The sequence below is a fragment of the Sebastes umbrosus genome, chromosome 22 (genome assembly GCF_015220745.1).
Source record: "Sebastes umbrosus isolate fSebUmb1 chromosome 22, fSebUmb1.pri, whole genome shotgun sequence".
NCBI classification, from domain to species: domain Eukaryota; kingdom Metazoa; phylum Chordata; class Actinopteri; order Perciformes; family Sebastidae; genus Sebastes; species Sebastes umbrosus.
Genome location: NC_051290.1, coordinates 13,080,067 through 13,107,894, shown reverse-complemented (window position 1 = coordinate 13,107,894; position 27,828 = coordinate 13,080,067). Strand labels below are relative to the sequence as shown.

General features: G+C 41.7%; 1 protein-coding gene across 2 annotated transcripts; it reads right to left on the bottom strand.

Annotated features, from left to right (window-relative positions):
* Window positions 1-101: 101 nt before the first annotated feature.
* On the bottom strand, window positions 102-27,358 carry acin1b (apoptotic chromatin condensation inducer 1b). Of its 2 annotated transcripts, XM_037758553.1 has the most exons (18): window positions 27,184-27,358; window positions 24,489-24,554; window positions 24,084-24,195; window positions 23,627-23,700; window positions 22,524-23,105; window positions 21,453-22,433; window positions 21,094-21,167; window positions 14,140-14,260; window positions 9,492-9,537; window positions 7,876-8,021; window positions 7,075-7,221; window positions 6,502-6,673; window positions 6,165-6,310; window positions 4,231-4,338; window positions 3,523-3,630; window positions 2,654-3,002; window positions 1,725-1,822; window positions 102-1,636 (listed from the first exon to the last, which is right to left on the bottom strand). In XM_037758553.1, the coding sequence occupies exons 1-18, from the start codon at window positions 27,316-27,318 to the stop codon at window positions 1,298-1,300; spliced, it is 3,804 nt and encodes a 1,267-aa protein (XP_037614481.1). In that variant the 5' UTR covers window positions 27,319-27,358; the 3' UTR covers window positions 102-1,297. The 2 variants fall into 2 exon arrangements, with proteins under 2 accessions (XP_037614481.1, XP_037614480.1); XM_037758552.1 differs by having other exon boundaries at window positions 21,453-23,105.
* Window positions 27,359-27,828: the final 470 nt, after the last annotated feature.

Genomic DNA, 27,828 nt, shown 5'->3' with positions numbered 1-27,828 from the left:
TATTCATTTAATGAGTCAAACCCTCATCAGCTCGGTGGCTCACAGCCAGGTCATGATGCCTCTTTGTGAGAAATGACTAAGCAAAAACATCCAAGCAGAAAGGCTGATAACCAATTTAAATTTATTCATTTTTTAAATTCTCAGTACATTCAGCACTTGCAGGAAGGGGATGTGGAGGGGGGAAAGCAACACTAACTGTTTAGAACTAAAATCATAAAATTAAAAATATTAAAATTGTAACCATTACTCTATTAGAAGGTAAACTTCTTATTTGTATTCCCTCTTAAATATATATATGATTGAAGGGTCAGAGGAGGGATTTTCAAAAGGAGATTTCAGTGCAGCTTCCTGTAATTATTACAGAATAAACCACTTGACAAGACTTCCCCCTTCTCAACTCAAAACATCCACTAAAGACAAACTGGAGCATGTGCACGTCTCCTGCATCACCACAACACGTAATATCACGGCTCTTCCTATCGCATACTCCTCTAGGTTACAGTGTTGAGACTTCAGTACCAGTTGCATGTTGGTGGGAGAGGGGGATGAAGGTTATTACTCACACAAACATCACCTGCAGTAACACACAACAAAACCTCCAAGGCTGAAAACATGATTCATAAAACTTCAACAAAACAAAATCCTCACTTTGACAAAGTCAAATTAAGTCGTTTATTAAAAAAAAAAAAAAAAAAATCCCAGTGCTGAGGAGTAGAACACTAAAACTGATGCTAGAAAATATTTGAAGGTCGGGGATCTATTTCGGACTGGTTTTATTACAGGGCTCGGAGGAGGAAGGAACTGTGCACCCGCAGAACTAAAATAAAGAGGCGGGCTCCCAAACCTCAGAGGGACAAAATGCTGAGGCGAGCCAGGGAAAACCACAGTCCTCTCTGTTTCTTTGACTACACGGAGACGAGGAGGAACGCTGCTCTCTACAGACGGAGAGGACGCACTTTTGCTTCTGGAAGACGGAGCGAGAACAGAAGAGTGGGGAGAGAAGCTAGACTATCTGTCGTTTTACTATTATCACATTTAATGAACATTTTCTGTGTAAATTGACACGGACGAGGCGGGGGGAGGGGAAATGGCAGAAGTGTGTGGAAGACAACGCTGGCGTCAAAAGTGGACGAATTAAAGCACGGCGGGGCAGGTAGCGAGGAGCAGACACAAGTCCTGAACTTGAGGCAAGAGAATCTCCAAGTGGAAACACTCCCTCCCTCCCAAGACTTCCTGTCTGCTGAGTCCCTAGCTACGCCGCGTCCCTCTCTCTCTCTTCCGCTATCCCTGCAGCCACTCAGCGGCGTCTATCCCTGGGGTTGCTACGGCTATGAGAGCGACGTCCGCTGCCGGCGCCTACCGAGGGTCGCGCGGGCCGGTGGCTGCCGTCCCTCTTCTTGTCCCCCTCTCTGTCTCGGCCGCGGTCCCTCTCTCGGTCTCTGTTGGCTCCTCCTCCTCCTCCTCCTACTCGCCCGGCTGCCCCGGCGCTCGCCGTCACGCTGACGTCCTTCTCTCGACCCTTCAGCCTCTCTTTCCTCTCCTCCTCCCGCTTCTTCTCCTCCTCCTCTTGCTGCTCCTTGCGCCTTCGCTCGCGCTCCTTTTGCCGCTCTGTGCGGTCCAAAAGCCTCTGCGCCGCCTGGTGGACACAAAGCACAGTTCAGTTGGATGAAATGAAGTCATTGTGACAGAAAATGTGTTTATAAGTGAGTGTGTCAGTGACCAACCTGCTCCTCAGACAGGGGAAGCCAGTATATACACGGAGCTGCTTTGGTCTTCAGGAACAAGTCGTCTAGCAATTTTGCAGGAGGTTCGTCTCCTTTCTCTGTTGGTACAAAACAGAAACAAACATTCTTCAAACAGTGGTACACAACTCAACCTGCGTGTTAAGATTTACAAAAGAATGGCATCATAACAGAAAGTGAAACTCAAGTGGGAAATGGTTGCATTTCCAGTATTTGTCAACTGTGTGTAAAGTTTCTCTTTAATCAAAGCAGCCTGTTTTGTGAGGATATTCCCAATAATTACCAATACAGTGTTTCTTGTACCTGTAGGGCTCCAACTAACGATTATTTTCATTGTCGATTATTTTCTTGATTAACTGATTAGCTGTTTGGTCTGTAAAATGTCGATCAGTGTTTCCCAAAGCCCAAGATGACGTCCTCAAATGTCTTGTTTTGTCCACAACTCAAAGATATTCAGTTTACTGTCATAGAGGAGTAAAGAAACCAGAAAATAGTCACATTTAAGAAGCTGGAATCAGAGAATTTTGTTAGTTGGTGATTAATTTAATAGTTGACAACTAATCAATACATTTTCGTTTAGTAGACTGAGATGTGGGGATAATTTTGACTTCTATTGTTACCTTAGATTCTTGTTTGTTGTGATTGGTTGGGTACTGAGGGTGGATTAATATTTGTTTTGTTCAAGCTTTTCTAGCTTTATTGGCATTTTTTATAGCTCGTGACGCCATGGCAAAGAAGCAAACTTAAAACATGTGACATGGATGGCTATCTATGAGCTGGAGAGTAATGAAGGATTGAATTATTACTATATATTTTGTAAGTGTATCTATTGCACCAGCATGCTTTATTCTGGCTTTTCTCCTGCTTAAAATCCCCTTTTGCTTTTATTCAATCACAGCGAGGTGCGTTACCCTTCTTATCCGTCTTCCTCTCCTTGCTCTTGGCCCTCTCCCTCCTCTTCCTCTCTCTGTCTCTGGATCGAGATCGCGGTTCGTCCTCTCCCGGTCTCGCGAATTCCCGGACCTTATCCCGGTCCCATTCCCGCTCGCCGCGGGCTCGTTCCCGGCGCTCCATCTCTCTCTGCCGCTCCGCCCACAGATCCCGCACTCCTACCACGCCTCGGTCCCTCGGTTCGCGCTCCCTGTCCCGGTCCCGGTCTCGCTCAGGCATCAGAGGGGGCAGCCGGTTCTGAGGACCAGTTGGCGGGGCAACGTGTTCCTCCTCCATTTCTGGCTTCAGAATGCCTTTGTGAACGTCCAGCTGCAGGAAAAAAGGATACAAAATAAGGAGATAAATGCCAGGATGTTAAAGTTTGAGTGTGTGGTGAGCATAAAATTGAAAAAAATAACAAAAAACAAGGCATCATATGCTGTTAAACGTGACAGTTTTGTGCAAGAAATTGACCAAATGTACTTCAAGTACTTCATCTGAAAATGTCTGGGACTATTTTCCCCAGTTTTAACAGGAAGCAAACATGGTAGATGACGTGATACTTAGGACGAAGTATGTGGCTGCTCATCTGAAATGATTCATCAAACAAACCTGTTATATAATTTTGTTCCTCGTGCCTTTTACTGTGAATAGCACTGGTTGCTTACTATTTGACATCATGTATAATAATCTCATTATTGTTTTCGAGAGGTTTAAAGTAGCCTAGATAGTAAAATGATTTTGTTATTCCAATAATTGAGACTAACAGACAAATTACTCCTCTCTTTTATTTTCCTCAGTATAGCAACAGTGACAAATAGAGAAAATTGTCATTCCAGGCGTTCATTACCTCGTTCTGCTCACAGAAGTCGACGCTGAGGACCTTGGGGTTGCTCGGAGGCCATTTGACCCCGTGGAGGGCAGCTCTGGTGGCGACCGCCTCCTCTGTTGTAGCGTACTACGAGGACAGGAGAGGAGGAAAGATGTTATCAGGCTGAAAATAGTCCTTTTATAAAGTGTAATCACATCTCAGCAAAAACACACTGCTGCAGGAACAGCTGGATGAGAACACAGAGGTGATGGATTGTGAGACAATAATCACATAAATGCTTCTATTAATTCCAGAGCTCAAATGCGTCTTTCTAAAAAAATAGTTCAGCATTTGGTAAAAGGAAAACATGCTTCAAATTTGCCAGTTTTGGCAGCTGGATTTATAGCTGACAAATTCCACAAGTCAAGTCAATTTTATTTGTATAGCCCAATATCACAAATCACATATTTGCCTCAGGGGGCTTTACAATGTGATACGACACCCTCTGTCCTTAAAAGTACGATCCTCTCATCGGATCAGGAAAAACTTAACCAAAAAAAACCTTAACAGGGTAAAAAATTGAAGAAACCTCAGGAAGAGCAACAGAGGAGGGATCCCCATGCAATGAATGTCGTGTGTACAGAGTAACAACATAATGAAAATACAACATAGACAATCCATATCCACAAATAACTGGTTTAACACTTCCAGTGAAACAATACACTTGATTGATTTGTTGGTACTCACTGTGACGTAGCAGTGGGACTTGATCTTGTCGATCCAGAAGCCCTCTTCCACCACGCCGCCCGTCCTGTTCAGCAGCTCTTTGAGTTGGCCCAGGGTGAAGGGTCGCACCTATGGGATACACAAGGAGCATGGCTCAATCAAGATCAACTGTAATCCACAGCTAGAGTGGGTCAGTTTATGTAAAGCAGAGATTATCTTGCTGTGTATCAAGATAACAGACAACGTGATTATTTCAAATGTGCTTAGAGTTTAAGGTGGAATCAAGTACAAAAAGCATCGACAACTAGTGAATGCATTGGCAAGATATTTATCCATAGTCATATTTTCCACTATATTAATCCTGATGACTTTGCGGACCCCCTGACATCATAGTCATAATTTTGATTTATCCAACACTTCATGACATGACTGCCTCAGCTGACTGTATTTTGAGAATAATGTTACAGAATATCAAACACAGATTTCTTTAAATGGTCACAGTTCAGAGGACAAGCCCTTTTAGTTTAGGTAACAACAATGACTATGTTTACATGTTCAAAATACTTCGGGTTTTGCCCTTATTCCCTTCCTACTAAGCAGTTTACATGGCTAATGAAAATGAATATTTCACCAACGTTCCCGTTTACATGCAGCTGTGCATACTCCGATTAACGTAACACGTGGACGTGTTCGACTGTGCAAAAACAGCCTCCCTCTTTCATTCCTTTAACCCTCTTCTTAAAAACGTTTCGATATTTTCGCATATCCAAAAACCTGTTGATATCCAAGTCTTTCATAATGTTTAAAAGTAGGTGTGTGTCTCCTTCCGACAAGAAATGTGGGCTTTTCTTTTGGGCATGCGTCTCTGCAATCAGTCTGCTTTTCTTTAATATACAAGTCTAAGAAGGTATAAATCCTATAATAGCGTGTCTGTACAGTCCCAGGCACTGAAACGGGGGAAATGGAGAAAGACAGAAGAACATGTCAGCCTGCTGCGCCAAGCCACTCAGCTGCGAATCCTGAAGCCTAAAAAACGGTATTCCTGACAGCCCTACAACGCAGAGTTGGCCGCAAACATGCAAGAGGCCGTGTGTCGCAAACTGCTGTAAAAAAAACAACAATTGAGACGCATATTCCTAATGCGCTGTATACATGTCCAAAGAATGTTCCTAAAAGCTGAATAATACCAGCATATTCTACATGTCTTAATCGCTCCATTCAGAGTAAGGCCTAACTCAGAATATCCAAAAGGAATATGCTGTTTAGTTGATCCATATCAAATTCAGAATATTGTCATATTCAGAATAATAGTGGAATATTAATGTGCATGTAAACAGTCATTGTCTTTCCTCTGACGCTTCCCTCAGGCCAAACTTCACATATTTTCGCCCAACTAGTGTTAAGGATCAAATAATAAAAGAGTTGTTTCTACATTTTAAATCCACCAGTGTTGTTTTCTGGTAAACAAAATAGCAACGCAGAGCTATAAATCTTAAGTCTTGTTTGTTTGGATTCTGTGTTACTGTAGTCAAACAGCTCATTGAGGCAGGGTGGCATTAGATATCTGGGAGTCTTTGATCCATGTGTAAATCTGGCTTCTATGACGCAAGGAATCTGCAAATGCTAGTCATTAAATGCGTAATGTCTAGTCTTGTCATAGTCTAGTTTAGTCATGCAGTGTGCCCCAAACTTAAGGTGATACTTGACTACAGCCATAATACCTGGGTAAGTGTTCCTGACTCTAATTATGGGAATGATGGTGATTGCCACTGGCATCAACACAATATGCCTCATTCATGAAAAACTAGATTTGGAAATGCTGGATTTTTCTGTGCAATCATTTCCCTCTACATCATTTTAGTCTGTGGGGAAGGTTTAAAGCGACCAAAATACAACACTTTTTCACTGTACTTTCTAAATGCCTTGTGATGTAATGCACTGAGTTACAAACCCACCAGGTTGGTCACATGGATGATATTTGAGACTTTGCCGTGAGGCGGAGAGGGCTGCCTGGTTGTGCGGACGGGGTCGTCGATGGTGACGGACACGCCAGACTTCTGTTGACTTATGGAGCGACGCACCAGACTGTCGCTAGGGGTAACTGAGGGGAAAATGATGAAGAGGGGAGAAGAGTGAGTCCGATGGGTAAAAAAAAATAAAAAGCAGGAATGTCTGTAATCAAGGACAAAGAAGTACTGCCACGAGAATGATAAAAGAGAGAAGTCAGAAAGAGATTTGTACTCAACAATCTACTGCAATTAAAAACCTAAAAGCTTTACAGCGTGGCATCACCTTTATTTGCCTCTCCTTCGAGCTTGACATGTGTCTGTGTTTCCGAAGCTTCCTCAGAAACACTGTTCTTCCTTTTGTCTCTGGAAGTCCTGCGTTGTTTTTCTTTCTCCATTTTCTCCACCTCTTCCTCCTCATTTGCCTGTCCGTTTTCCTGGCTGTCACCTGGGACGACCTGGGGAGGAATTACAGGTGGAAAAAACTGATCAAAGCCACTGACAAAAGACAATCTTCGAGTTCGCTTCTCTCGTCTCCACTACGGCCCTCTCTGCTCTGCTGTTTGCTGACTTCGCTCTGTATGTGTGTGTGTAGTTGGAGGAGCTCAGCCCAAACACGGAGAGCAGAGGAGAAGCTGCAGTGTTGTAATAAATTACACCAAAATGTACCAATAAAAGAACCGATAACGTTGGAGCTTATCAATACTTTGGTCTTTAATAATTTAGCACCAGTGCCTGTTTAATGACAGAATTCGGTACCCATCCCTAGGTAGATTTACAAACAGAAACCTAACTTTAGTCAGTATTAGAATTACAATGTCTTCATCTGACATTAATGATACAGTATGCGTCTTCTGACCTGTGTGACAGTGCGTCGAATCTTGAGGCCTTTGTCCTGGTCGTCCCGGCTGGCGTCCAGGCTCTCCTCGTCCCCGGACATGTGCAGCTCCTCTGGGTGCAGCTCCACTACGGCCTCCTGGTTCACTTTGATGTCTGGGATCAAAGACTGAAGGACAGAAATACAGACAGATGATGATGAAGGTAAGGGAAACACAGGGACAAGAGAGGGAGAGAAATATTTTAACTGCACGGGATACACCGCAAGAAAAAGATCAATAGTGGTTTTGTTTTCCCTCAGTGATTGTGCAAGGGTTTAAGTTATTTAAATAATGAGCGTTTGATTGTTTCAATAAAATCCCCAAATTTCTCCAAGCTCACTCGTGATGTTTTGAAACTCATCACATTTCACAGTTCAAAAAATTAACATGGAGCTGGAAAGAAATCTTGTGATTTGGGGAAGATGTAACCAAGCTGTTGTCAGTCAGTCAGTCAGTCAGTCAGACCATCAAGCTCATTTTCATCGGTTGAAACATTTTATTTCACAGAACTGCCCAACAAGTAAAGATGGTTTTACAAAGAGGGTCACCAAAGTATGTTAACAAAGGCTTTCACCCTGAAAAATCAAATGATCTGAAACAGTAAAGTCCTTGTCATTTCGGAAAAGCTTTGGTCTGCTTTTTGGCATGAAAATAATCAATCAATACAGGCTAAAATATCAGCTCCAATCAAAAAATATTGCCACAGCTAAAGTAAGTGAAATTGTCAAATTTATTTTCCACATTTTCCCACGCCTGCATGGACACTTGGTCCGTGCCAGTACCTTCAGTGAGTCAGTGGTGATGCTGATGGATGGTTTCTTAGCAGTGACTGCTGTGCTGGAGCCCCATCGCCTCTTCCTCCCCGCTGCGGATCCCGTCTCAGCCTCACCTGCTCCTCCATCTGTGGCGGCTGGAGACGTCTTGCTGCCTGTGGAGGAGTCAGAAAAATGTAGTTCATCATTGAGAAGAGAGAAAATGCACTCCCAGATGGATTATTTCCTCTCTATTGAACAGAAATTCATTGACAAGTTTCTGCAAGCTCATAGCCTAAAAGCAGAAATAATTGCTTCTTAATAACTCAGATTGTTTTGCCAACAGTGGAGGTAACTAATTTAAGTTTACAGAGTTTATAAATGGAACTGCGTGATTAAATCATTTCAGTAATTGCTTCCCAATATTGGTTCATTTAAAACAATATTCAACATGTTGTTACACATTCGTTGGTAGCAATTCTAAGAGCAAGGCTCATGTACTTCATGTGAATTGCTTTCTGCCACACAGAGCTTATGGGTACAGTACAGCATGTAGTGGAACATAATAGGAACTAGTAAATAAATATAGTGAGCACTTGTATAAAGGCTCACAAGCATGTACATGGGTCCTCACTGAATTAAATAGCAGGAAATACTGTAGCTCGGTGACTTTTAATGTGTTGTAGCCCAAACCAGCACATCAATTTAAGTGTTTTGTTTAAATATCACTTTTAAACACATTTTTACCCCAAAATTAGATACATATGTTTTTTTTAAACACTGGAAAACTCGCTAAAAAAAGGCAACAACTCCTTTACCATTGCCAGTAGACAAGTGTGCCTTTCTGTTTTCTTTTTTTTTTTCTGGTGTGTCACGCTCACTGTCACGAATGCACCAGAAAACAGGGTTAGTAAACAGTGAAAATCTTACAGTGGTGGTTACTCTCTTTCTTTTATATATGTTACTTGATCAATCAGTCTATCTCTACATTTTACTAGAAAAGATGACGATCAATATCTGCAGAGCACTTTGATCTTCACCGCTGGATGGCTGTGTGTCTGGCCTCTACGGTCGAGCTTTTGCTGCAGGGCCGCTGGTTTCCACCTTGCGCCGCGTACACCGGCTGTAACCACTCCGTCCTCTGTACGGCGATTGCCTCATTAACGTTATGGTTCGCTTAAATCCCAAACATTGCCAAATAGGCGCTTTAGCTTTGACACCAAATCCGCTATTGTCTTGTCTGTCAACTCTCTCTCTTGTCCCGTGTGTGAAATCTGACTCCTGCTACTCTGTGCTGAGACTCTGTACGGAGCGGACACTTTCCCTTCCAGTTTGTAGCATCTGTTGTCCAACTACGTATTGATAACACGGCGCTGATATGTGAAAATGAATTAAATGGGTTTTATTTCTATAAAGAAAAAAAACAGGCAAGCCTAGCGGGAATTAATTTTAATCTGCCGCCGAATTTTGACTTATTCATGACAGTTTTCTGCTTGTTTTAAGTCAAAAACTTTATTCTGCAGCTAAAAATATTCTGCACAAGGGTTTTAAATGCTCAGAGTAGGTCATTTCCTTTTTCATTCTTGTTCCACTCATGTTTCTCATAAGTCCTCATGTAGGAGGAAAGATGTAACTGGTATACTCACTGGTCAAGGAGATCTTGCGAGCAGCAAAAGCCTTAGGAGTGGTGCTCTGGAAAGAGAGACAGAGAGAGAACATACAGAAACCCCAGGGGTGCGGGGCGAGATGAGAACCAAGAGTCAAAACCCAAACAGGCATCAACAGAGAGGAGGTGAAACAGGAAAAGTGGAGGAGGGGTGGGGGGCGGGGGGTTAAAGTAACAAGAGGCCTGGAGGCTCCAATTGTACCACATTATGGAGAGAGTTGTGGGTCGATACAGAGAGACTCCAGACACATTTCCGCCTTCCACCTCTGCTCAAAGACACTGAGATGAATCATTACGCTACTCCTCGTGTGTGTGTGTGTGTGTGTGTGTGTGTGTGTGTGTGTGTGTGTGTGTGTGTGTGTGTGTGTGTGTGTGTGTGTGTGTGTTTGACTCAAAGGACAAAGCAAGTACATGATGTGCATTAGGACATGAGTAGGCCTGTGTGAAACTCAAACTGGGTCGTATCTCAGCGCGGTAAGTTATTACAAGATAATGTCCATCAGAGGACTCTGAGAATAGAGGGAAGAGGGAGACTAGCAAAGTGTCTGTCAGTGTGTTTGAATGGATCCTGTCACTTTACAAGAGTCGTGTCCCATTTGGACTGGTTTTATTTTCTCTAGAGGAGGTGTCTGTGATTTTTTTTTTTACCTCTCAACCCATTACACTTTACTAATCACACCTATTTTTGGAGAATCCACTGGTTCTTCCATAACTAAAAATCATTTTAAAAGTGTATTTCTGAGTTTTTATGCGTAGCGTTGTGTTAAATGTCACTGAGTTTCATGAGCTGAAGTAAAAAAGGATTTCGCTAACCTACTAGATCCCTCGTTAACTCTTACAATTATGCAAAAAATAAAGGTGAACATTATGAGACCCTCAAATGTGATGTTGCAATATTATGTAACAGGTGATTGCTGGTTTGTAGATGTTCGTGCTGATGAGTTCTGTGGAGCAGAGGTGGAGAACCGAGTGTTGAAGACTCAAAGATCGATACTGCAGTTTACGTTCACCTTGAAGATTTACCACATTTAACAACACACAGCTGTAGACCAGCGGTGTTTGTCAAATGTACAATGAACACTTTCATCTTGGTGTCAAAATATCAAATTAAAACTGCAGTACATACTAAAATTATGAGGACAAAAATAATTCCTCTTATTTACAAAAAAGATGTGGAGGAAAGATTATTTTTTTTACAGTTAATCCTTTAAAATTGTATACATTTTAAATAGAGGCATAGTCACAAGTCATTTCCTGGTACCATTTGACACCTGATTCCTTACTGGCTCGACTATGGCCCAACCGCACGACAGTGTGTACTGTATCTAGGCAACAACGATCCAATCAGAGAAGGCAGAGGAGTGAGGGCGGGGCTCGATTTGAGTGTGCAGATTAGCCACCAGGCAGGAACTGATCACTGGACGGGACTTTTTTCTTTGGGAGGTTTTTTCTTGACTTGATTTGTTTCAGTCTTTTGGGGAGCAAAGAGTTTCAAATGGCCTTGTGATGGATTCTGACGGGGGCGGGGAGTTGTTGTATACTTTGTTAGAGTCCATGATCTGTGAGGTACATCTGGCAAGCAAAAAAATCTTTGTCTTTAATTGTCATAGTTGTCCATATTCTTCAGTATAGTCCTGAAAGCCTTTGTGACAGTTATCTGAAGTGTTTTTTGTCCTGTTGAGGTTTCCATAGACGGTTTTCTGCACAGTGCTTGAGTTTGTTTTTTCTTCAATGTGATAAAAGGTGGACAAAAGTAATCCAGAAGAATCTTTGTTAGATTATAATCCAGGGAAGCAGACAAATGAGAGGGCATCATCTCAAGTGTATTTGCTGGCTTGAATGCCTCTGCGCTCGCAGGAAATCACACGAGATGCAAGGGACAAGTCGTGGGTGTAGCGAAGAGATGGATGTAGAAATAAATAAACAGTCGTCCATCTGTCGAGTCCACAGCAGAGGCAGGATATCATGACTTCCTGGTGAAACATCCACTGAGTCACACTTTGAGTTCACTGACAGTGTGGCTGCAGAGGAAGGGGGGCGTTGAGTATATCCAGCTCTCAGTCTGGATGATCAATGTCACTTTGAACCCACAAATATTCTTGGCGCATAATGTGTGTCAGATTACTTGTCCTTGGCACCACGTCCTTTGAAAGTCTCTGTTACAGTGGAACTGGTGCACAGTTCAGGGGAACAGCTCTCTTATGAATGGCAACATAATATATATGCACAGCTGAGTAATGGAAGTCACTTTTAAAAGGCTGGCCAGCTTGTCAAAGCAGAGGATGATTGTTGGCCTTACAAGCTCAACCAATAATAGTGTTCAAGATCCTTCAAAGTGTGAGTAAAAGTTCAGGTTTTATCCACAAATTTTCCCATAAAAAAGTTCCATAATCATCACTTCCAAGCAGATTATTTCAGTAGCTCAGTTGGAGTGTGTTTTCAAGCTTAAAACCCCAAACAGTGATCGTATAAACGCTCATGTCCTGATCACTGTATGGGTTATTGCAGGGGTTCTCAGTCCAAAGTCATTCCTGCAACCTGCAAGCAGGGGGCAGTGTGGGATTAGAGGTAGAGGTAAAAACAAAACAGGAGAGCTGAAGAGTTTTGTCTTTTCTCTGAGCTGCATCTGGCTTTTGGAGGACGGCAGCATGGATGTTGGAGGGCAATACTTTGAGGATGTCCACAAAATGGCAGATGGGAAACGCGGGGAGAGGCGATACAGAGCGTTAGACACCCTCCCCGTCGCTTACGCCATCATTCATCATCACCGCTCAGAACAGTACAGTCCAGTCCGGTTCAGATCAGCGCGCAGGCTTCCAAACCCCTGAGGCTGGGTTACCATGGCAACTGTGTGCTGCTGCAGTTACCATGGCTGCCACTGCTGTCGGTGGTGGTGGTCTGAAGCGAGCTCCAGTTCCTGCTGGCTCAGCACGCCACTGGAGGGCTACGAGGCCTTTACTCAGGGCCATGGGGTTGCAGACTCTGGGCCTAATTCAGGTACCAGCGACGCACTTAGGCATAGCGGGACAGGAGTTGTAGGAGTAGGAGGAGTGGAGGAGGTGTTGGTGGTGGTGGTGGTGGTGGTAGTAGTAGTAGTAGTACGCAGCAGGTACCATTAGGGGCAATGGAAGAGGCATGGGCACCTTCATAACAAAGCAATCAATGGGGTTTTAAACAGCAATCACACCATAAATATATATAGTGAGAGAGAAGCGTTCATGATGGGATACAAAGGCAAAAGATGGAAAGTAAGGGGACAAAGAGGGGAAGAGAGATGGTGAAAAAGAGAGTGAATAAAAGAGAGAGAGGCAGTGTGAAAGTGAGAGAGCAGAGAGATGAAAACAGGGTGAAAGAAACAGCAGAAACAAGCCCTGATGCATCTCTACACACACTGTCAGGGTCAATTAGTCATGCAAACGCAAGGGGAAACACATCCCACAAACACAAACAGTAAATAAAAAGACATGCTGATAATAACTTCAATCACATAGCAGCTCACCAGTAAATCTAAGTTAGGTACTCTTAAGTCTGATGACGAAAATGTAATACAATGAAGGCTGAAGGCCACATCTAACAGTAACAGTAGATTCATAATGAGCTCCTGCAACGATTCTCTATTGAATAATTAGGTTGTAAATGTGAAATTGTATGTGATAATATTAATTTAAAGAAGGAAAACTGCTTGTGATACCATTAAATACAACACTGTGGTCCGACACAATAACTCTAGGGACCCTGACACACCAATGTGCAAGAACTACCTGACTAAGGCCGACAGATCAAATGCTTTTGGAATAGTTTCACGCAAATACACTGCAAAGACGATAGGTGACGCTGGCGGCTGAAGCGCATGCCTGCAGGATTATTGATCAGTCTTTTTTAACAGTCTCATTATAGCCTGGAAAATTGAGAATATGTCAGATAAAAAGTTGCAAGAAGTGAGACTGGACAAAAAGCAGTGAAGATGAACAACCAGTCGAGGAGCTCCCACCAAGCAACACTGCCAGATGCATCATGAAAACAAGGGTCCAAGACGCTAAACAGCAATCGGTAATCAGTTTGGTGTGTCAGGGCCCTCAAGATTTTCTTTCTCCAATTCCTCCCTCCCTTACACACACACACACATGAACAGTGAGAAGCATGCACTTCCTGCAACATGGATGTCTGATCTAACACACTATTACAATCACTACTTGCATTCCAGCAGCATCAACACTTAACATCCCTCTGCAGGTACCAGACAGACGAGGCAAGTGTGTGAGAGATCATCTAAGTTATGAAATATTAGTTGCATTAAACGCAAATGGAAAGGATTAGTTCATTCCTATTTACCCCAGGACCCAGCTCCAACTCAACCCCTACATGTTCACCTGTGAGTATTTGTAGAAACCTCTGATTGAGTAATCTGATGAGCATTTAAGAGGTTAAAAGGGATACAGAAACTGTATACAGAGCCAGAATCAAAAGGATAAAGGAATTAATGGTTGTAAAAACGTTGGGGTTGCGTTGGTTTTAGGTGACCCTCTTAACTTGTGCTGTCAACTACACATGCTTTTACATGAATGAGGATGCAGGTAAGTGGGAGACAGAGCAAATACCCAGGCACCCCACCCCCTCAGTGACCTTACCTCCTCCAGGCGGCCCTCGCTGTTCTCCGGCTCAGCCCCGGAGGGCGGCTGCTGGGCCACGGAGCTCTCCGAGTCCGGTTCCACCTCTGTCACGGCGGCTGCGCTGGGCTCTGACACCTCCCTGCAGGAGGAAAAGACGGTTGGGGTGAGGAGGGTGGGAGAAAATAGGCTTTGACTGTAAAGCGCAGGGTCAATAATGGTCAGTAAGAGTGTCTGATCTTACCAATTCTCACCTGGTAATAAGTTGTTATCTTTGCCTGCCCTTGTGTTACTTTTGCTAAATCCATCTCTAATGCTACCTCCAAATTACTAAGAGTTATGTTGTGGCAGTTGACATTTCAAATTATGAATCACAGAGTAAAATTATCTGTCTTTAATGAGTCAAACAATGGTTTCCTTGAGCTTCAGTGATGCATAATTTAAACCCTTTTATTTTTAGAAGTCATCAATAACAACCGCAATCATACACTCAATCACTATGACGACAGACCTGGCAGCAGCCACTGAGTGGGTGTGACTGTTGTGTTGACACGAGGATGAGTATCATGACTTATGTTTCTCATTTTCTTTAGTTTTGAACATTTGGCTTTTAATTTTTAAAAGTTGTTGATCATGCTTTTCAAAAATTATTTTGTATTGATTCATGGCCTCTGGATCAATGAAAAAATATGAAGTATGAGTCAAACTCTGACTAACTAGTCTGCCTAGGCAAGTGAATAATTTCTTCATGTTGATCCTGAGAGATTAATATGTTAGAAACAATCACAAAGCGGCGCCTGGGTTAGCTCAGTTGGTAGAGCGGACGTCCATGTATCAAGGCTTGGTCCTGACCGCGGCGGCCCGGGTTCGAATCCGGCCTGTGGCCCTTTCCACATCCACTCTCTCTCTCCCCCCTTTCCAAGACTCTATCCACTGTCCTCTCAATAAAAATGGAAAATGCCCCCAAAAAAATAACTTTAAAAAAAAAAAAAAAGAAACAATCACAAAGCAGTGCTGCTCTACATTAGGCCTGCAACTAACGATTATTTGCACTGTCAATTAATCTGTTGATTATTTTCTCGATTAGTTGGTTGGTCAATGTCAGAAAAATGTTGAAAAATGTTGATCATTGTTTCCCAAAGTCCAAGATGACGTCCTCAAATGTCTTGTTTTGTCCACAACTCAAAAATATTCAGTTTACTGTCAGAAAATATTCACATTTAAGAAGCTGGAATCAGAGAATTTTAACTCTTTTTTTCTTAGAAAATTACTCAAACCAATTAATTGATAATTAAAATAGTTGCCATTTAATTTTATAGTTGACAACTAATCGATTAATCGTTGCAGCTCTACTCTACATGTATCACTACTTTAAATATTGAAGACAGAGCTGAAGTGATTGGTCAATCATCAGAAAAATAATCTGATGGATTCATTATTTAGGTCATTTTTCAAGAAAACATTATCTAGTTTCAGCTTCTCAATTGTGAGGTTTTGATGCTTTACTATGTTTTATGTGGTAATAAATTGAATACAGGTTTGATGACATCACTTGGAGCTTTAGGACATTGTAATGGGCCTTTTCACTATCATCTGACATTTTAAGATCAAACAATAATCAAGAAATCAATCAACAGATTAATGAGTAAAGAAAATAATAATCAGCTGCAGGCAGCCCTAATAGAAGACAATCCGGACAAAGACAGGAAAGACTGCATTCAAGCTCGGCTTTAGAGACTGGCCAATATGAGGGTAATTCAGACAAAATGATGAGTAGGACAAGACAGGGGAAAACACTGGGAAGAGTCAGAGGAAGGGTGCTGGAGGCCAGTGATCTGGGTCACTCCTGCTATGAATAACTCACCAGCTAACTGACACCCAGGGTCACAAACTAACTCATAGTCCAAGACAGCTGACTCCACGTGTGTGGTCTTCATCTGATCCATGCTGGCTCATTATTCAAAACAAAAAACACGCTTTGTAGAGTTACTACTAGCCAGACCTCACACAGCAAAAAGCTTCTTTACATGTTGTTTGATTTTATCGCTGTTATCTAAGACGGAGCGAAACCAAGCAGATGTCATCATTATATTTTTAGCTACCCCCTAATACACGTCTCCTCCGCTGCCTCCATGTGATGATACAGGCACTGAGGCAGCATCCTGTAGGTGGGAGAGTCACATCCGCTAGCATCCTTCTCTCTAGCACATTCTCCTCTGATTCGTTACATGATGCTTTGAATTGCATTTCATAGTAAGTGCTTCACAGGAAAAGGAAGTAAATAATACATTTAAAAATACTTCTCATTTTTGAAAAGTATCAAACAAAGAAATGTTTGTTACTGATAGTGCCAATGCCAATCTCTGCAGCATGTTTTGTCTTAATTTTTTCATCAGTTATTGCAGAAAATTCCTGAACCTACAGAACATATTCAGTAACACGTGATGACCATTGTTTTTCAGCTTTTAATCTGCTGATTATTTTCTCAAATAATAGATTAAACGGTTGGTATATAAAACATCAGAAAACAGTGAAAAGAGCACATCACAATTTCCTTGAGCCCAAGGTGACGTCTTCAAATATATTGTTTTGTCTGTCCAACAGTCCAAAACCCCAAACTATTCACTTTACTATAATGCAAGACAAAGACAAGCAGCAAAATCTTGCATTTGACAAGATGGAGCAAGGGCATATTTTCTTTTTCATGTCAATCAATTGATTAATCAACCAATTGTTGCAGCCATTCGTCGAATGACCTCCAAGATAAAAGGTGGTAGGACGCTCGATTTGACCCTGGGAAGAATCTTTCTGGCTCAACCACTGAGTCATCTTTACAACCAGGTGATGCGCTGTTCGTTTTGGATTTAAATAATAAAAGACATTCCCAAAAACTATAAAACATATCTCTCTATCTTGCTAATAATTACTCACTTGGCCAGCTCAGACAACCAAACCTCAGCTTCTCTCTTTTTCCATGACATGTAACACGACCACTGACCAAGTTTCTTGAAGAGGAGGGCATGTAATGTTAGTCTCTGTACTACTGAAATCTACCCACAGTGTTCAACCTCCTCCTCTGAAGATCAAAACGGGGTGTAGGCAGGCATTTTACCCTCCTCCACGCCACACTGGCTCTCCTCATTTGCCCTAGGTGTGGATGTCAATGTCTATGTGTGTGAGGCCAGAGACACACCTGCACAGGCTATAAAGGGAGACAGATGTCAACTAGAAATACAATCCCTCAGGATCAGGAAAGGAGGAAAGGCCAGGCCGAGGTGATGTAATGATCACTAAAGGAAAGAATGAGCGACTAACTGAGGGTCTGCATGATGCTTGGCCTTCATTTCAAACACCTTTGTATTTATATGACTAGGCTGCAATGAGGAAGCACATTGAATTACAGCTTTAATCTGAGGAACAACATCACGATGTATCACACAATAAATGCATTGCTTCTAGTTAAACTGCTCAAAAAACCTGACAAGAAGAGACAATAAGCGCGGTATAACCCGAGACACCGCGTCTCATTCATGGTAGCTCAACAGAATGACTCAAATCATGTACTAATTAACAAACTGGACTCATAAAGTGGACCATAATATTGCCACCGATCAAATCAGACATGTAGTCAGCTCTCAGGGGACGGGAGTGTGAGTGCTGGTGCCAGCTGGGAGAATTATATCACACCATAAGGGTCCATTCACACTGACTGTACAGCTAACAGATGTCTGCTTTAATGATCTCCCTTGACAACAGTGAGATCATTAACAGCTACAGCCACACAAACCCAAAAATATAGTCTTCTGTGGGCTTAGACAACAGGATGCAAGTAAAGTGATGAGCCTTAAATGGAGAACAAAATGAGGATGTCATTATTAAATAGAATGTTTATACTGAAATAATAAAAGCTACCCTCTTCTGTGGGCTAGACAACAGCAAGTACAGTGTGGCCATAAATGAGCCTTTAATGGACAACAAAATTAGGATGTCATCATTAAATAAAATAATGTATATACTGAAATAATAATAAAAAAGCTACCTGGCATGACATGAAAATGTGCGTAGGTCAAGAGGAAAGAGAAATCACAGTCCTGCATGACTCTCATCATGAAATCTGAGCCCATTATTTATTAATCAATGTGCTCCAATGTGAAGCTATTTTAAGACACAGATCACAGAAAGGAGACCCCCTTCCCCTTCCCTACCCCCAATAAAAAAAAAAAAAAAAATCTTCCTTCATTCAACAAAAGACCGACGGTTTCCACCCCTGGTGCCTCCTCACATGGACTGAACATGTAACACGCTCATAAGCAGGCCAATGTGAGCTGATGACATGATATTTAAGACAGGAGCTGTGAGCTAACCAGCATCGTATAATGTACAGCCGGTTTCCACGACAGGCTGATGTATTCACAATGGTATAAAAGTACAAGCAGCAGCCTTGAGTCGCCCTCTAGCTCACTCTTACCCGTTTTTGTTGCCTTCGGACAGCATTACGACCGGCCTTGAAAGGGGAACCCCCGGGGATACAATATATATAACACTCCGCCACTAAACGATTACTCCGGTCAGGCGTGGGTTGAAACCGGGGATGCGAAAAAAAAAAAAAAAAAGAAATCCGGTCGCGGTGGTTTCTTACTGCTGATTAGCCGTGCACTGCGTCGGTATCAGGGATGCAATGCATGCATGACGGCCATGTTGGCTGAGAGAGAGCAGTGTCAAGTCTACCAGAGTGAGGGGAACAAAATATCTTCCGGTCAGAGATTTCCAAAATAAAAGTTAGATGCTCAAAACGCATTTCGTAAATATAACCAAATACTGATTAAGCATTGAATGAAACTTCCTGTTGCCATCAAACTCATGGATATTAAATGAAAAAAGACAGGGCAATGAGGGAAGGCTGAAAAAGGAGCCCCTATCCTCAAGAGAAAAGCAGCAGCAGTCTGTAAGGCTGCCGCATTGAACGCCTGACAAGAAATACAACCTGCTATAATTAGGAGTGGTGGGTGAGAAAGCATTCATGTTAGCTCTGTGACCAATGTTTTAAATTGGAACAGACATTTTTATGAGGAATTATATATTATTATTTCCACCCTTTTTGTGACCAATCACCCCCCCACATACACAAAATAAGTAAAACTGCAAAGTTTAAAAGGGACTGTTTGTACGAATCAGAAATGCTTGTTAAAAGCGACACCTGTGGCCGTTAAGTCAGTGCTCGCTCTACATAGACATGAACGAACATCGCTCCAAACAGTGAGACGACACACGTCAGCTAAAACCACAATATCACTCTATATTTCACCTGCTTGGCAGTAATGTTAGCTGACCAGACGAAGGTCTCTCCATGAATCAATGCTGATCCTAGTGTTTGCTTTTCTTGCTTCAGCCTCCCGACCGCGGTCGGAGGGAGACACTGGCACCCGGTCGGAGACGATAACGTTTTTCGCTGCGGAGCCCCGTCACTTCACAAGACACTTGTTGAAAACACTGTTTTGCAAGACGGGCTTCACTAAATATAACTTTGTGGTTTTGGTGCTTCCGTGTAGTTTGTGTTGGAGTCTTGTCTGAACAGCGTGGCCACACACGAGCGCGCACATGCAAGCGCACAAGGGACACCGACCCGGTGATTTATACGTGTAAGAAGTTACAAACAGTCCCTTTAAGAGAAACTGATGTTGAAGTTAGAGCTCATAAACATAGTGCACATCACCTAACTTTAGTGCAGACATGGTCCTTTTTGTTTTAATAATAAATACTACACACATGTGATTAAACCATGACCTCCATCTAGTGATAACAAAACATAACAAAAAAACTATCTATGAACCGATTTGACTTTTTCACTCCAGATACCGATACCGAGTACCACTCTGATACCAGTGTTTAATTAATAAGCTGTATACCTCACCGTGTGGAAGTGACAGGGATCATTCTTTTATGTGTAAGGCAACATGAAGCTTGACTTAAACATTGCTTTCCTAACTTTATAAAACTAAATGTAACAAATAAATACATATATATAAATTGTTATTTATCATTAAAATAATGAATCGTACATCAACAACTTGGCAAAAAAATCTTCAAAATGAACAGGAATTAAAATTCAATGTAAACCTTTTTAATGCAGCAACAAACAGGAATTAAAATTCCATTATATAATGTATATGGTATATAAACATAGAACTGAATTTAATAGATCAGCCCCATTGTCACCGATATGTGATCCCACTATTTGAGTCAGTATCGGCCTGACATCCGATCTGGTACTTGTGCATCCCTAACAAAAACCCTGTCCTCATTTAACTTTTAAGTTTAATTTAAGTGTTTATAACATGACTGCTGTTTCGTGGTAATCAAAGAGGGTGAGAAGAGGAGATGTCACGCGTCATATCATTGGGGGTACAACACATGCGCAGTAAAATTCTGGTCAGCACTCGCCGATATTGAGCCAATAGCCGCAGCTCCAGTTATACTGCGCATGTGTCATACCTCATAGTTCAAGACTATGTCCCAGCCTCTTTCAATAAGCCTTGATGGTAATCTCTTGTATCTAAAATACACATTGCCATTTTGCTCTTTCCTCTAAGGGCCAGAGTTAATTTAAGCAAAGTGTGCAGGAGCATGACCACATAGCTAGAAAATGTAATCATCATCCTCGATACAAAAAAATACAGTGATTTAGTCCATTTTGTCTACATATTTCTAGCATCACTTCTAGCAAGTTGAGCTATCCAGAAATAGGAATAGAGAGAATAGCTTAATTTGTTAGGGGAAAAAAAGAAATTCAAGTGTCACATCACATTATTGAATAGAACACACAGTGCAAGAAGGTGTTGCATGTAGGGTTCAAATTAATAATGAAAAGCAAATTCATTTTTGCTGGTGTAACCATTCAACTCAAGCCACATATGATTTGAAAGCTTACTTCCACTTGTTAATAAGTTTAACTGTATTTTATTGATGGTTACTGACCTTTTTGAAAGGTATCGTTTCTCTGCAACTTTCAGGTTAGTCTTTTTCTCATCCTCTGCTTCTTGGTCTGCCTTCTGTGAAATAATTCAAAGTAAAAATAGTGAAAAAGAAATAGCAGTATGCCAACACAGGAAGGAAAAAACATTACGCAATCTTCTGCAATAATTTGGGACTTCTACATGTTAATATTTCTATGCACACACACTGTGTGAACCTGCTGCGTCGACATTAGCATGGCAAAAAAACAACAGAAATGTAGCGTGATGCTGCATGGCATCAAATAAATACGCAATCACTATAGCTCACACATCTCTATCAATGCTGTAGTGAATGACACCCACATCAGTTTGATCACTGACCTTCAGCTGTCTAGCAGGGCCGGTTTTATCCCCAGAGGAGGAAGAGGAGGATTGTGATGAGCGTGAAGAGGAGTCTGATTTGGAGTCAGAATCTGATGAGGAATCTGAGTCTTGGGCCTCAGTCACAGCCACCCTGCCTTTATTGGCTGTCTCCTGTCTCTTTTCCTTCTCCTTTAGCAGTTTCTCCTCTTCCTGGCGTTTTCTCTCTTTTTCTTTTTCCTCTTCCCGGTGTTTTCTCTCTTTTTCTTTTTCCTCTTCCTGGCGTTTTCTCTCCTTTTCTTTTTCCTCTTCTCGGTGTTTTCTCTCTTTTTCTCGCTCCTCATCCTGGAGTTTTCTCTCTTTTTCTCGCTCCTCATCCCGGTGTTTTCTCTCTTTTTCTCGCTCCTCTTCCTGGCGTTTTCTCTCTTTTTCTCGTTCCTCTTCCTGGTGTTTTCTCTCTTTTTCTCGTTCCTCTTCCTGGTGTTTTCTCTCTTTTTCTCGCTCCTCTCTCTGACGCTGTTTCTCCTCCTCTTCCAGTCGTTTCCCCTCCCTTTCCTTCTCTTCTTCCAAGCGTTTCTTCTCTCTCTCCTGCTCTTGTATTTTCTTTCTTTCCCTCTCCTGCTTCTGGTGTTGTTCTCTCTCTTTCTCCTCCTTCAGTCGCCTTTCTTCCTCCATCTCTCTGTTTTCTTGCAGCCTCTTTCTCTCCAATCTTTGCAGTGGAGATTCGCTGGAACTGGCCGACCCAGCAGAGTGTGCCATCTCTCCTGACATATCCACAGCAGAGGTGGTCTCTGCTGCACGGAAAGCCCCCTCTGACTCCATCTTGTGTACGAGCAGAGAAAGGGGCCCTGGCCTGCGCTTCATAGGGGGCTCAGGGCTGCTGGAACGAGAGCTCGAGTCAGAGTCTTGCCTCTGCATGGTGGAAGGTGGGAATGGCGGCACCCTTGGACCACGAGAAGCCTCAGGGCGTTCCCCCTCCTGCTCGTCTGTGTCTGGTGGGCTCTGTTTGGGAGTGTCAGGCAGGGGAAACAGGTCAGGGGGTGGAGAGGGAGGAGGGGTGGGGTGGCGCAGTTGCATTGGTGTGTGGTGTACCTGTGGTGGTGGGATGTGCTGCGGAGGCTGAAGCTTGCGTTTGGATCTGGCAACTGTTGATGGGACACTGGGAGGCATCTGCTGCGGCTGGGGAGGCGCTCTGTTGCCCCTCCGTGCCCCGCCAGGACCAGGCCCCCAATCGTCGTCATCTTCGCTCTCGTCATCACCGTCGTCATCGTCATCGCTGTCCTCGTGGACCTGACCTCCCGATAAGACCCCGGCAGATCGGCTAAGGTGGAGGACAGGGTGAGCTGATCCTGGTTCGCTCGGCGCAGTGCCCTCCTTCTCCTGGGATCGGGGTACGGCAGGGGGCAGCCCCTGGCGGTCAGGCTGGCCCAGGACGCGCACTGACAGGGAGGCTACGGCGCGGGGTGGAGATGGGGCTGGTGGCTCCTTGTGTCCTTGATGAAAGGTGGCTCGCTGCATCCTAGCTCCTGGAGCCTCAAGGGACTCCTGGGGGTGGAGGATAGGCCCGGGGCCCATGTCAGAGCCATACGCCATCATCCCATGAGCCATCACTGACTCTCCTGCGCCTCTCTCCTCCGCCCTGGTCATTGAGGGCTTGGGGGGTAAGGAGCGATGCTTCAGGGCAAAAATAATAATAAATCAGTCTGAGAGAATCCAATTCAACTTTATTGTCATTATGCAAGCATAACAAAATTGCAGTTGCGTCAACTAAATTGGTGCATTGTATTAAAAGACTTCACACATATTTACATGGAATAAACAAGGCACGACTGAAATAAAAGAGTAGTAATAAATATCAGCAATAAAAAGTGCAGAATATAAGCAATATAAGTACAAAAATATACAGTGCCTAGATGACTACATTTGTTCTATACATTCATTAACATGTTTTGAGGGATTTACAAGCAAGGGAAATTCATTTCCAGGTGTGTGATGACCATATGAACACTTCAAACATATAAAAAATATTATGTGTAATGTAAAAAGCACCACCTAGGATTTAGTAGAAGTAGAATATTGTGGAGAATGAAAAATAAAATGTTCACAATATTATCTGATCAATGTGAAGCAGCTTAATGTGTTCTGTTCTGTTGGATAAATCCCTCATTTGACCATTCGGTGTGGAGGTTACTGACCTTGTCAGAGACATAGGCGGAGCTGTCATTGTCCTCCGAGTGGTCTTCATCCTCGTCCGGCGCTGCTGGGCTTTCTATCGGACAGGGACACGAGGCAGGGGTTAAAGGTCAGCACCAATGTGAGGATTAATGGCACACACACCCACTAGTTCCCAACCGATGACAACTTCTGAATGAATCCGGTTGAGAAATAATTTTCTCTCAAGTCTTTTAAAAATAATCCATTATGGGAGCTTTGTGTAATCACATTTATGAGCATGTTCATACAAACATACATCAAATTAGGCAAGTACAGATGTTTGAACAACATTAAGTACCAGGACTGCTGGAAGAGAAAGAGTGTATGGGACAGAAAGACACAAAGATTGTCCAGTTCCTTTAACCTAAAGGACTACTGTTCATGTGGCAGAGACTGTGTTTATTGTCTGATGTGTGATTGTGTGTGTTTATGGATTACCGTCTGCCTCCTCCTCTTGCTGGGCCTCTCTCTCCAGTCTCTGGCGAAGGAGCTCCTGCTGCTTGGCCAGGTACTGTTTTATGAAGCTATTCTGGCTCATCTCCTCACCTATCTAAAACACAATAAGATACAAAAAATGACACTTTATTAATACATCTGCACTGTAAAATTCACAGAGCCAAAGAGCAGTTAATGTGTGCATGGAGAACCTAGTCTTTAAAGTATTGCTAGTATAAAAAAAACATGACATGAAACAACACATTTAACAAGCATTTATTAAGAACTGTAGGGAATATTCTTTGGGTTTGATCTCATGCCATTAAAGTACGGGAGTTATGCTTTTCTATAAAACTTATAATGCCCACACATATTAATACAAATTAAATATTAAAAATCTATTCTTACCTGTGAGTTGGGCTGTAGCCCACTGTGAGAGGAGGACGACTTCTGGAGATTTTCCAGCATCAGAGCCTGCAGGAAATACGAAAAGGGAATTATTAAAATGTAAAATACGACATCATAAAGATAAAATACTAAAATATTAAAGTAATTACAGGCCAGCTGCTATAATCAGTTTTTTTAAATTGTATTTTACTGGCCACTTCAGTTTCTGATTCCATTGTAAAACTAATTTTGGTTTATGAAATAGTTGTTGCATACCTTGGTCATTTCTACCCACCACTGCAAAAATACATTTGTAATTTGTCTGGGCACCAGTAATCTAAGTTTTGTTGAGCTGGTCAGTTTTAAAATATGTCACATTTAAACATAATTATTGAATCAAATACTGTGCAAAAACATTTGTAAACAACAAAAACAGATAATAAAAAGATAGATAATAATATAGTAAATATGAACACCAAATATGCCCACAAAAGTAGTGGCAATGTGATGGCCATTGTCTGAAAAACATGAACTTTAAGAGATACAATTCTCATGTACACACTTTTGAAGGCTTGATTCAGTTGAACCCTGGCCCAGTGCAGTGTTTTGAATGTATGAAAATCATCATCATATAAGTCAATGATTAAGGGAGTAATTATTTTCCCACTACATCTATATTCTTACTCAACCCTCCAATCTCTAGATCTTCATCCTCCTAAATTAGTCACTTTTTTGTACTTTGTACTTTGCACTAACTTTTTTACTGCCTTTTTACTAACATGTTTTGCACTATGGAACTGTGATGCTGGAAACTTGAATTTCCCTCGGGATTAATAAAGTTACTATCTATCTATCTATCTATTATTTATTTATTTATTTTTTGTTATGTTGTATAGTCTTAAATTGTGCAAAACAAACAAACAAACAAACAATGCTTGGCTGTATGTAGGGACTTTTGAAGCAGTATTAATTTTGAGAAATAACATTTTGCTGTGGTAGAGGGGGACTTACATGACTTCTCTATAATCCTATAGCTACGGCACTGAAACCCATGGGCTGGTCGTCTTGCTCATAAACAACAATAGTCTTGATAAAAAAAAATACAACTTAAAAAACAAAACTGAAGAAGCTCCTAAAGATTGTGTTTACATTTATGTAATCATATTATTTCTTTATATTAATCTTGTCTCTAGGTGGAGGCTTCAGATGAGCCCAGTGGGTATTTTTGCCTCTTCCTGCACTGTATATTATTTATTTATTTTTTGTTATGTTGTATAGTATTAAATTGTGCAAAACAAATAAACAATAAACAAACTTTAACATAATTTTGAGAAATAAAAATGTAAAAATCATTATAAAAGAACGTTTAACTGAGTAAATAAAACGTTTAAAAATCTAAAATAGCTTTGTTTTAGATGTCTGCTAACATTTTTCTGTGGCATAGAGGGGGACTTACATGACTTCTCTATAATCCTATAGCTATGGCCCTGAAACCCTGGACGTCTTGCTCAAAACAACAATAGTCTTGATAAAAAAATACAACTTAAAAAACAAAACTGAAGAAGCTCCTAAAGATTGTGTTCAAATTTATGTAGTCATATTATTTCTGTATATTAATCTTGTCTGTAGGTGGAGGCTTCAGATAAGCCCAGTGTTTGTTTTGCCTCTTCCTGCACTGTATATAAAAAAATGCAAGTCCATATATTATTATTTATTTATTTTGTTATGTTGTATAGTCTTAAATTGTGCAAAACAAATAAACAAACAATTCAAGGGACTTTTGAAGCAGCATAATTTTGAGAAATAAAAAATTAAAAAACATTTTAAAAGAACGGTTAAGAGTAAATAAAACGATTTAAAATAAAAAATGTGCTTTATTTTAGATGTCTGCTAACATTTTTCTGTGGTATAGAGGGGACTTATATGACCTCTCTATAATCCTATAGCTCAGACCTCTGCTTATTGTTTTTTTTATGTTATGTTGTATAGTCTTAAATTGTGCAACAAAAAAAAAATCAATAAACAAATTATTTTGAGAAATAAAAATGTAAAAAACATTATCAAAGAACGTTTAACTGAGTAAATAAAACGTTTAAAAATCTAAAATAGCTTTATTTAAGATGTCTGATAACATTTTTTCTGTGGCATACAGGGGGACTTACATGACTTCTCTATAATCCTATAGCTACGGCCCTGAAACCCATGGGCTGGACAGTCTTGCTCAAGAACAACAATAGTCTTGATAAAAAAAAAATACAACTTAAAAAACAAAACTGAAGAAGCTCCTAATATTATGTTTATATGACGAAGCGCGCCCCCGTCGCCCCCGACACATACGGAGAGAGCGCGGTCCCGATGATGTCCTGTACACTATGTGCGGCTGCTCGCTCGCTTCGCTTTAACACACTCAGCTTATAGGCCTCGACTTGACAGGTGCACAGTTCAACTGTGTGTGCAACACGGTGCACGAAGTGTAGTTACCAATTAACTCTCAACTCGAGTCGGTGGACAGCTTCGTCGCACCGTCAGTTACAAATAACCGACATGAAACAAGTGTTGTTGACGTGTAATAAACGTTTTTCCAGTCGGTTTTTATGTGTTCCCGCTTCACCGTTACGGCCTCGAACGTTAACCCCCAACCGTCGCTCTGCTGCTGCTGCTGCTGCTGAACTTAGCCAGACTCGATATATCACCCGTAACATGAGTATAAACTTACCCCTTTCAGTCGCTTAAGGAGTGCATTTTTCTGCCCACTCTTCGGCAGGTTTCTTTGCTCCAGCGCGGCTTTTAAATCCGCAACTCGGAGCGATTGTAGAGGTTTCCCATCAAGCGTAATATCTTCGTCCGCCATTTTGCTCCCTCCGCTTGTGTCTAAACTCCCCAACCAACAAGCGTCGCTACGGCTGCTGCTCGGCGTCACAGCTCGGCAGTTTCCGGAGAAGCCTCGGCAGTTTCCGGAGAAGCTCGGCTTGTATCCGAATCACATAACAGTGTAGTGACAGTTTAGGCCTCTAGCAACACAATTTTAAAGACTATTTTTATTTAATTTAAAGTGGTTTTATTCTAACTTTAACTTGTGTACGGAAAAGCACGAGTTCTGGAGTAGAAAATGTACCAATTATTATATAGATATAGTATATCTATAGATATACTATATCTATAGATATATATTAGATATAGATATAGATATAGATATATAGATATCCTGCAGATACAACAAATAACAGTATTTGACGGAATAACATTGCTGGAGTAGAAAATGCTCCAATTATTATATATATATTATATAGATATATTATATATATCTATATTATAGATATAGATATCCTGCAGATACAACAAATAACATTTTTTGACAGAC

Coding starts and splice junctions, on each gene's coding strand:
- acin1b (XM_037758552.1), bottom strand. CDS start 27,318: ATGGCGGACGAAGATATTACGCTTGATGGGAAACCTCTACAATCGCTC. Junction 8,022..9,491: donor TCGCAAGATCTCCTTGACCA/GTGAGTATACCA, acceptor ACTCCTCCACAG/GCAGCAAGACGTCTCCAGCC. Junction 1,637..1,724: donor TTCCCCTGTCTGAGGAGCAG/GTTGGTCACTGA, acceptor TGTGTCCACCAG/GCGGCGCAGAGGCTTTTGGA.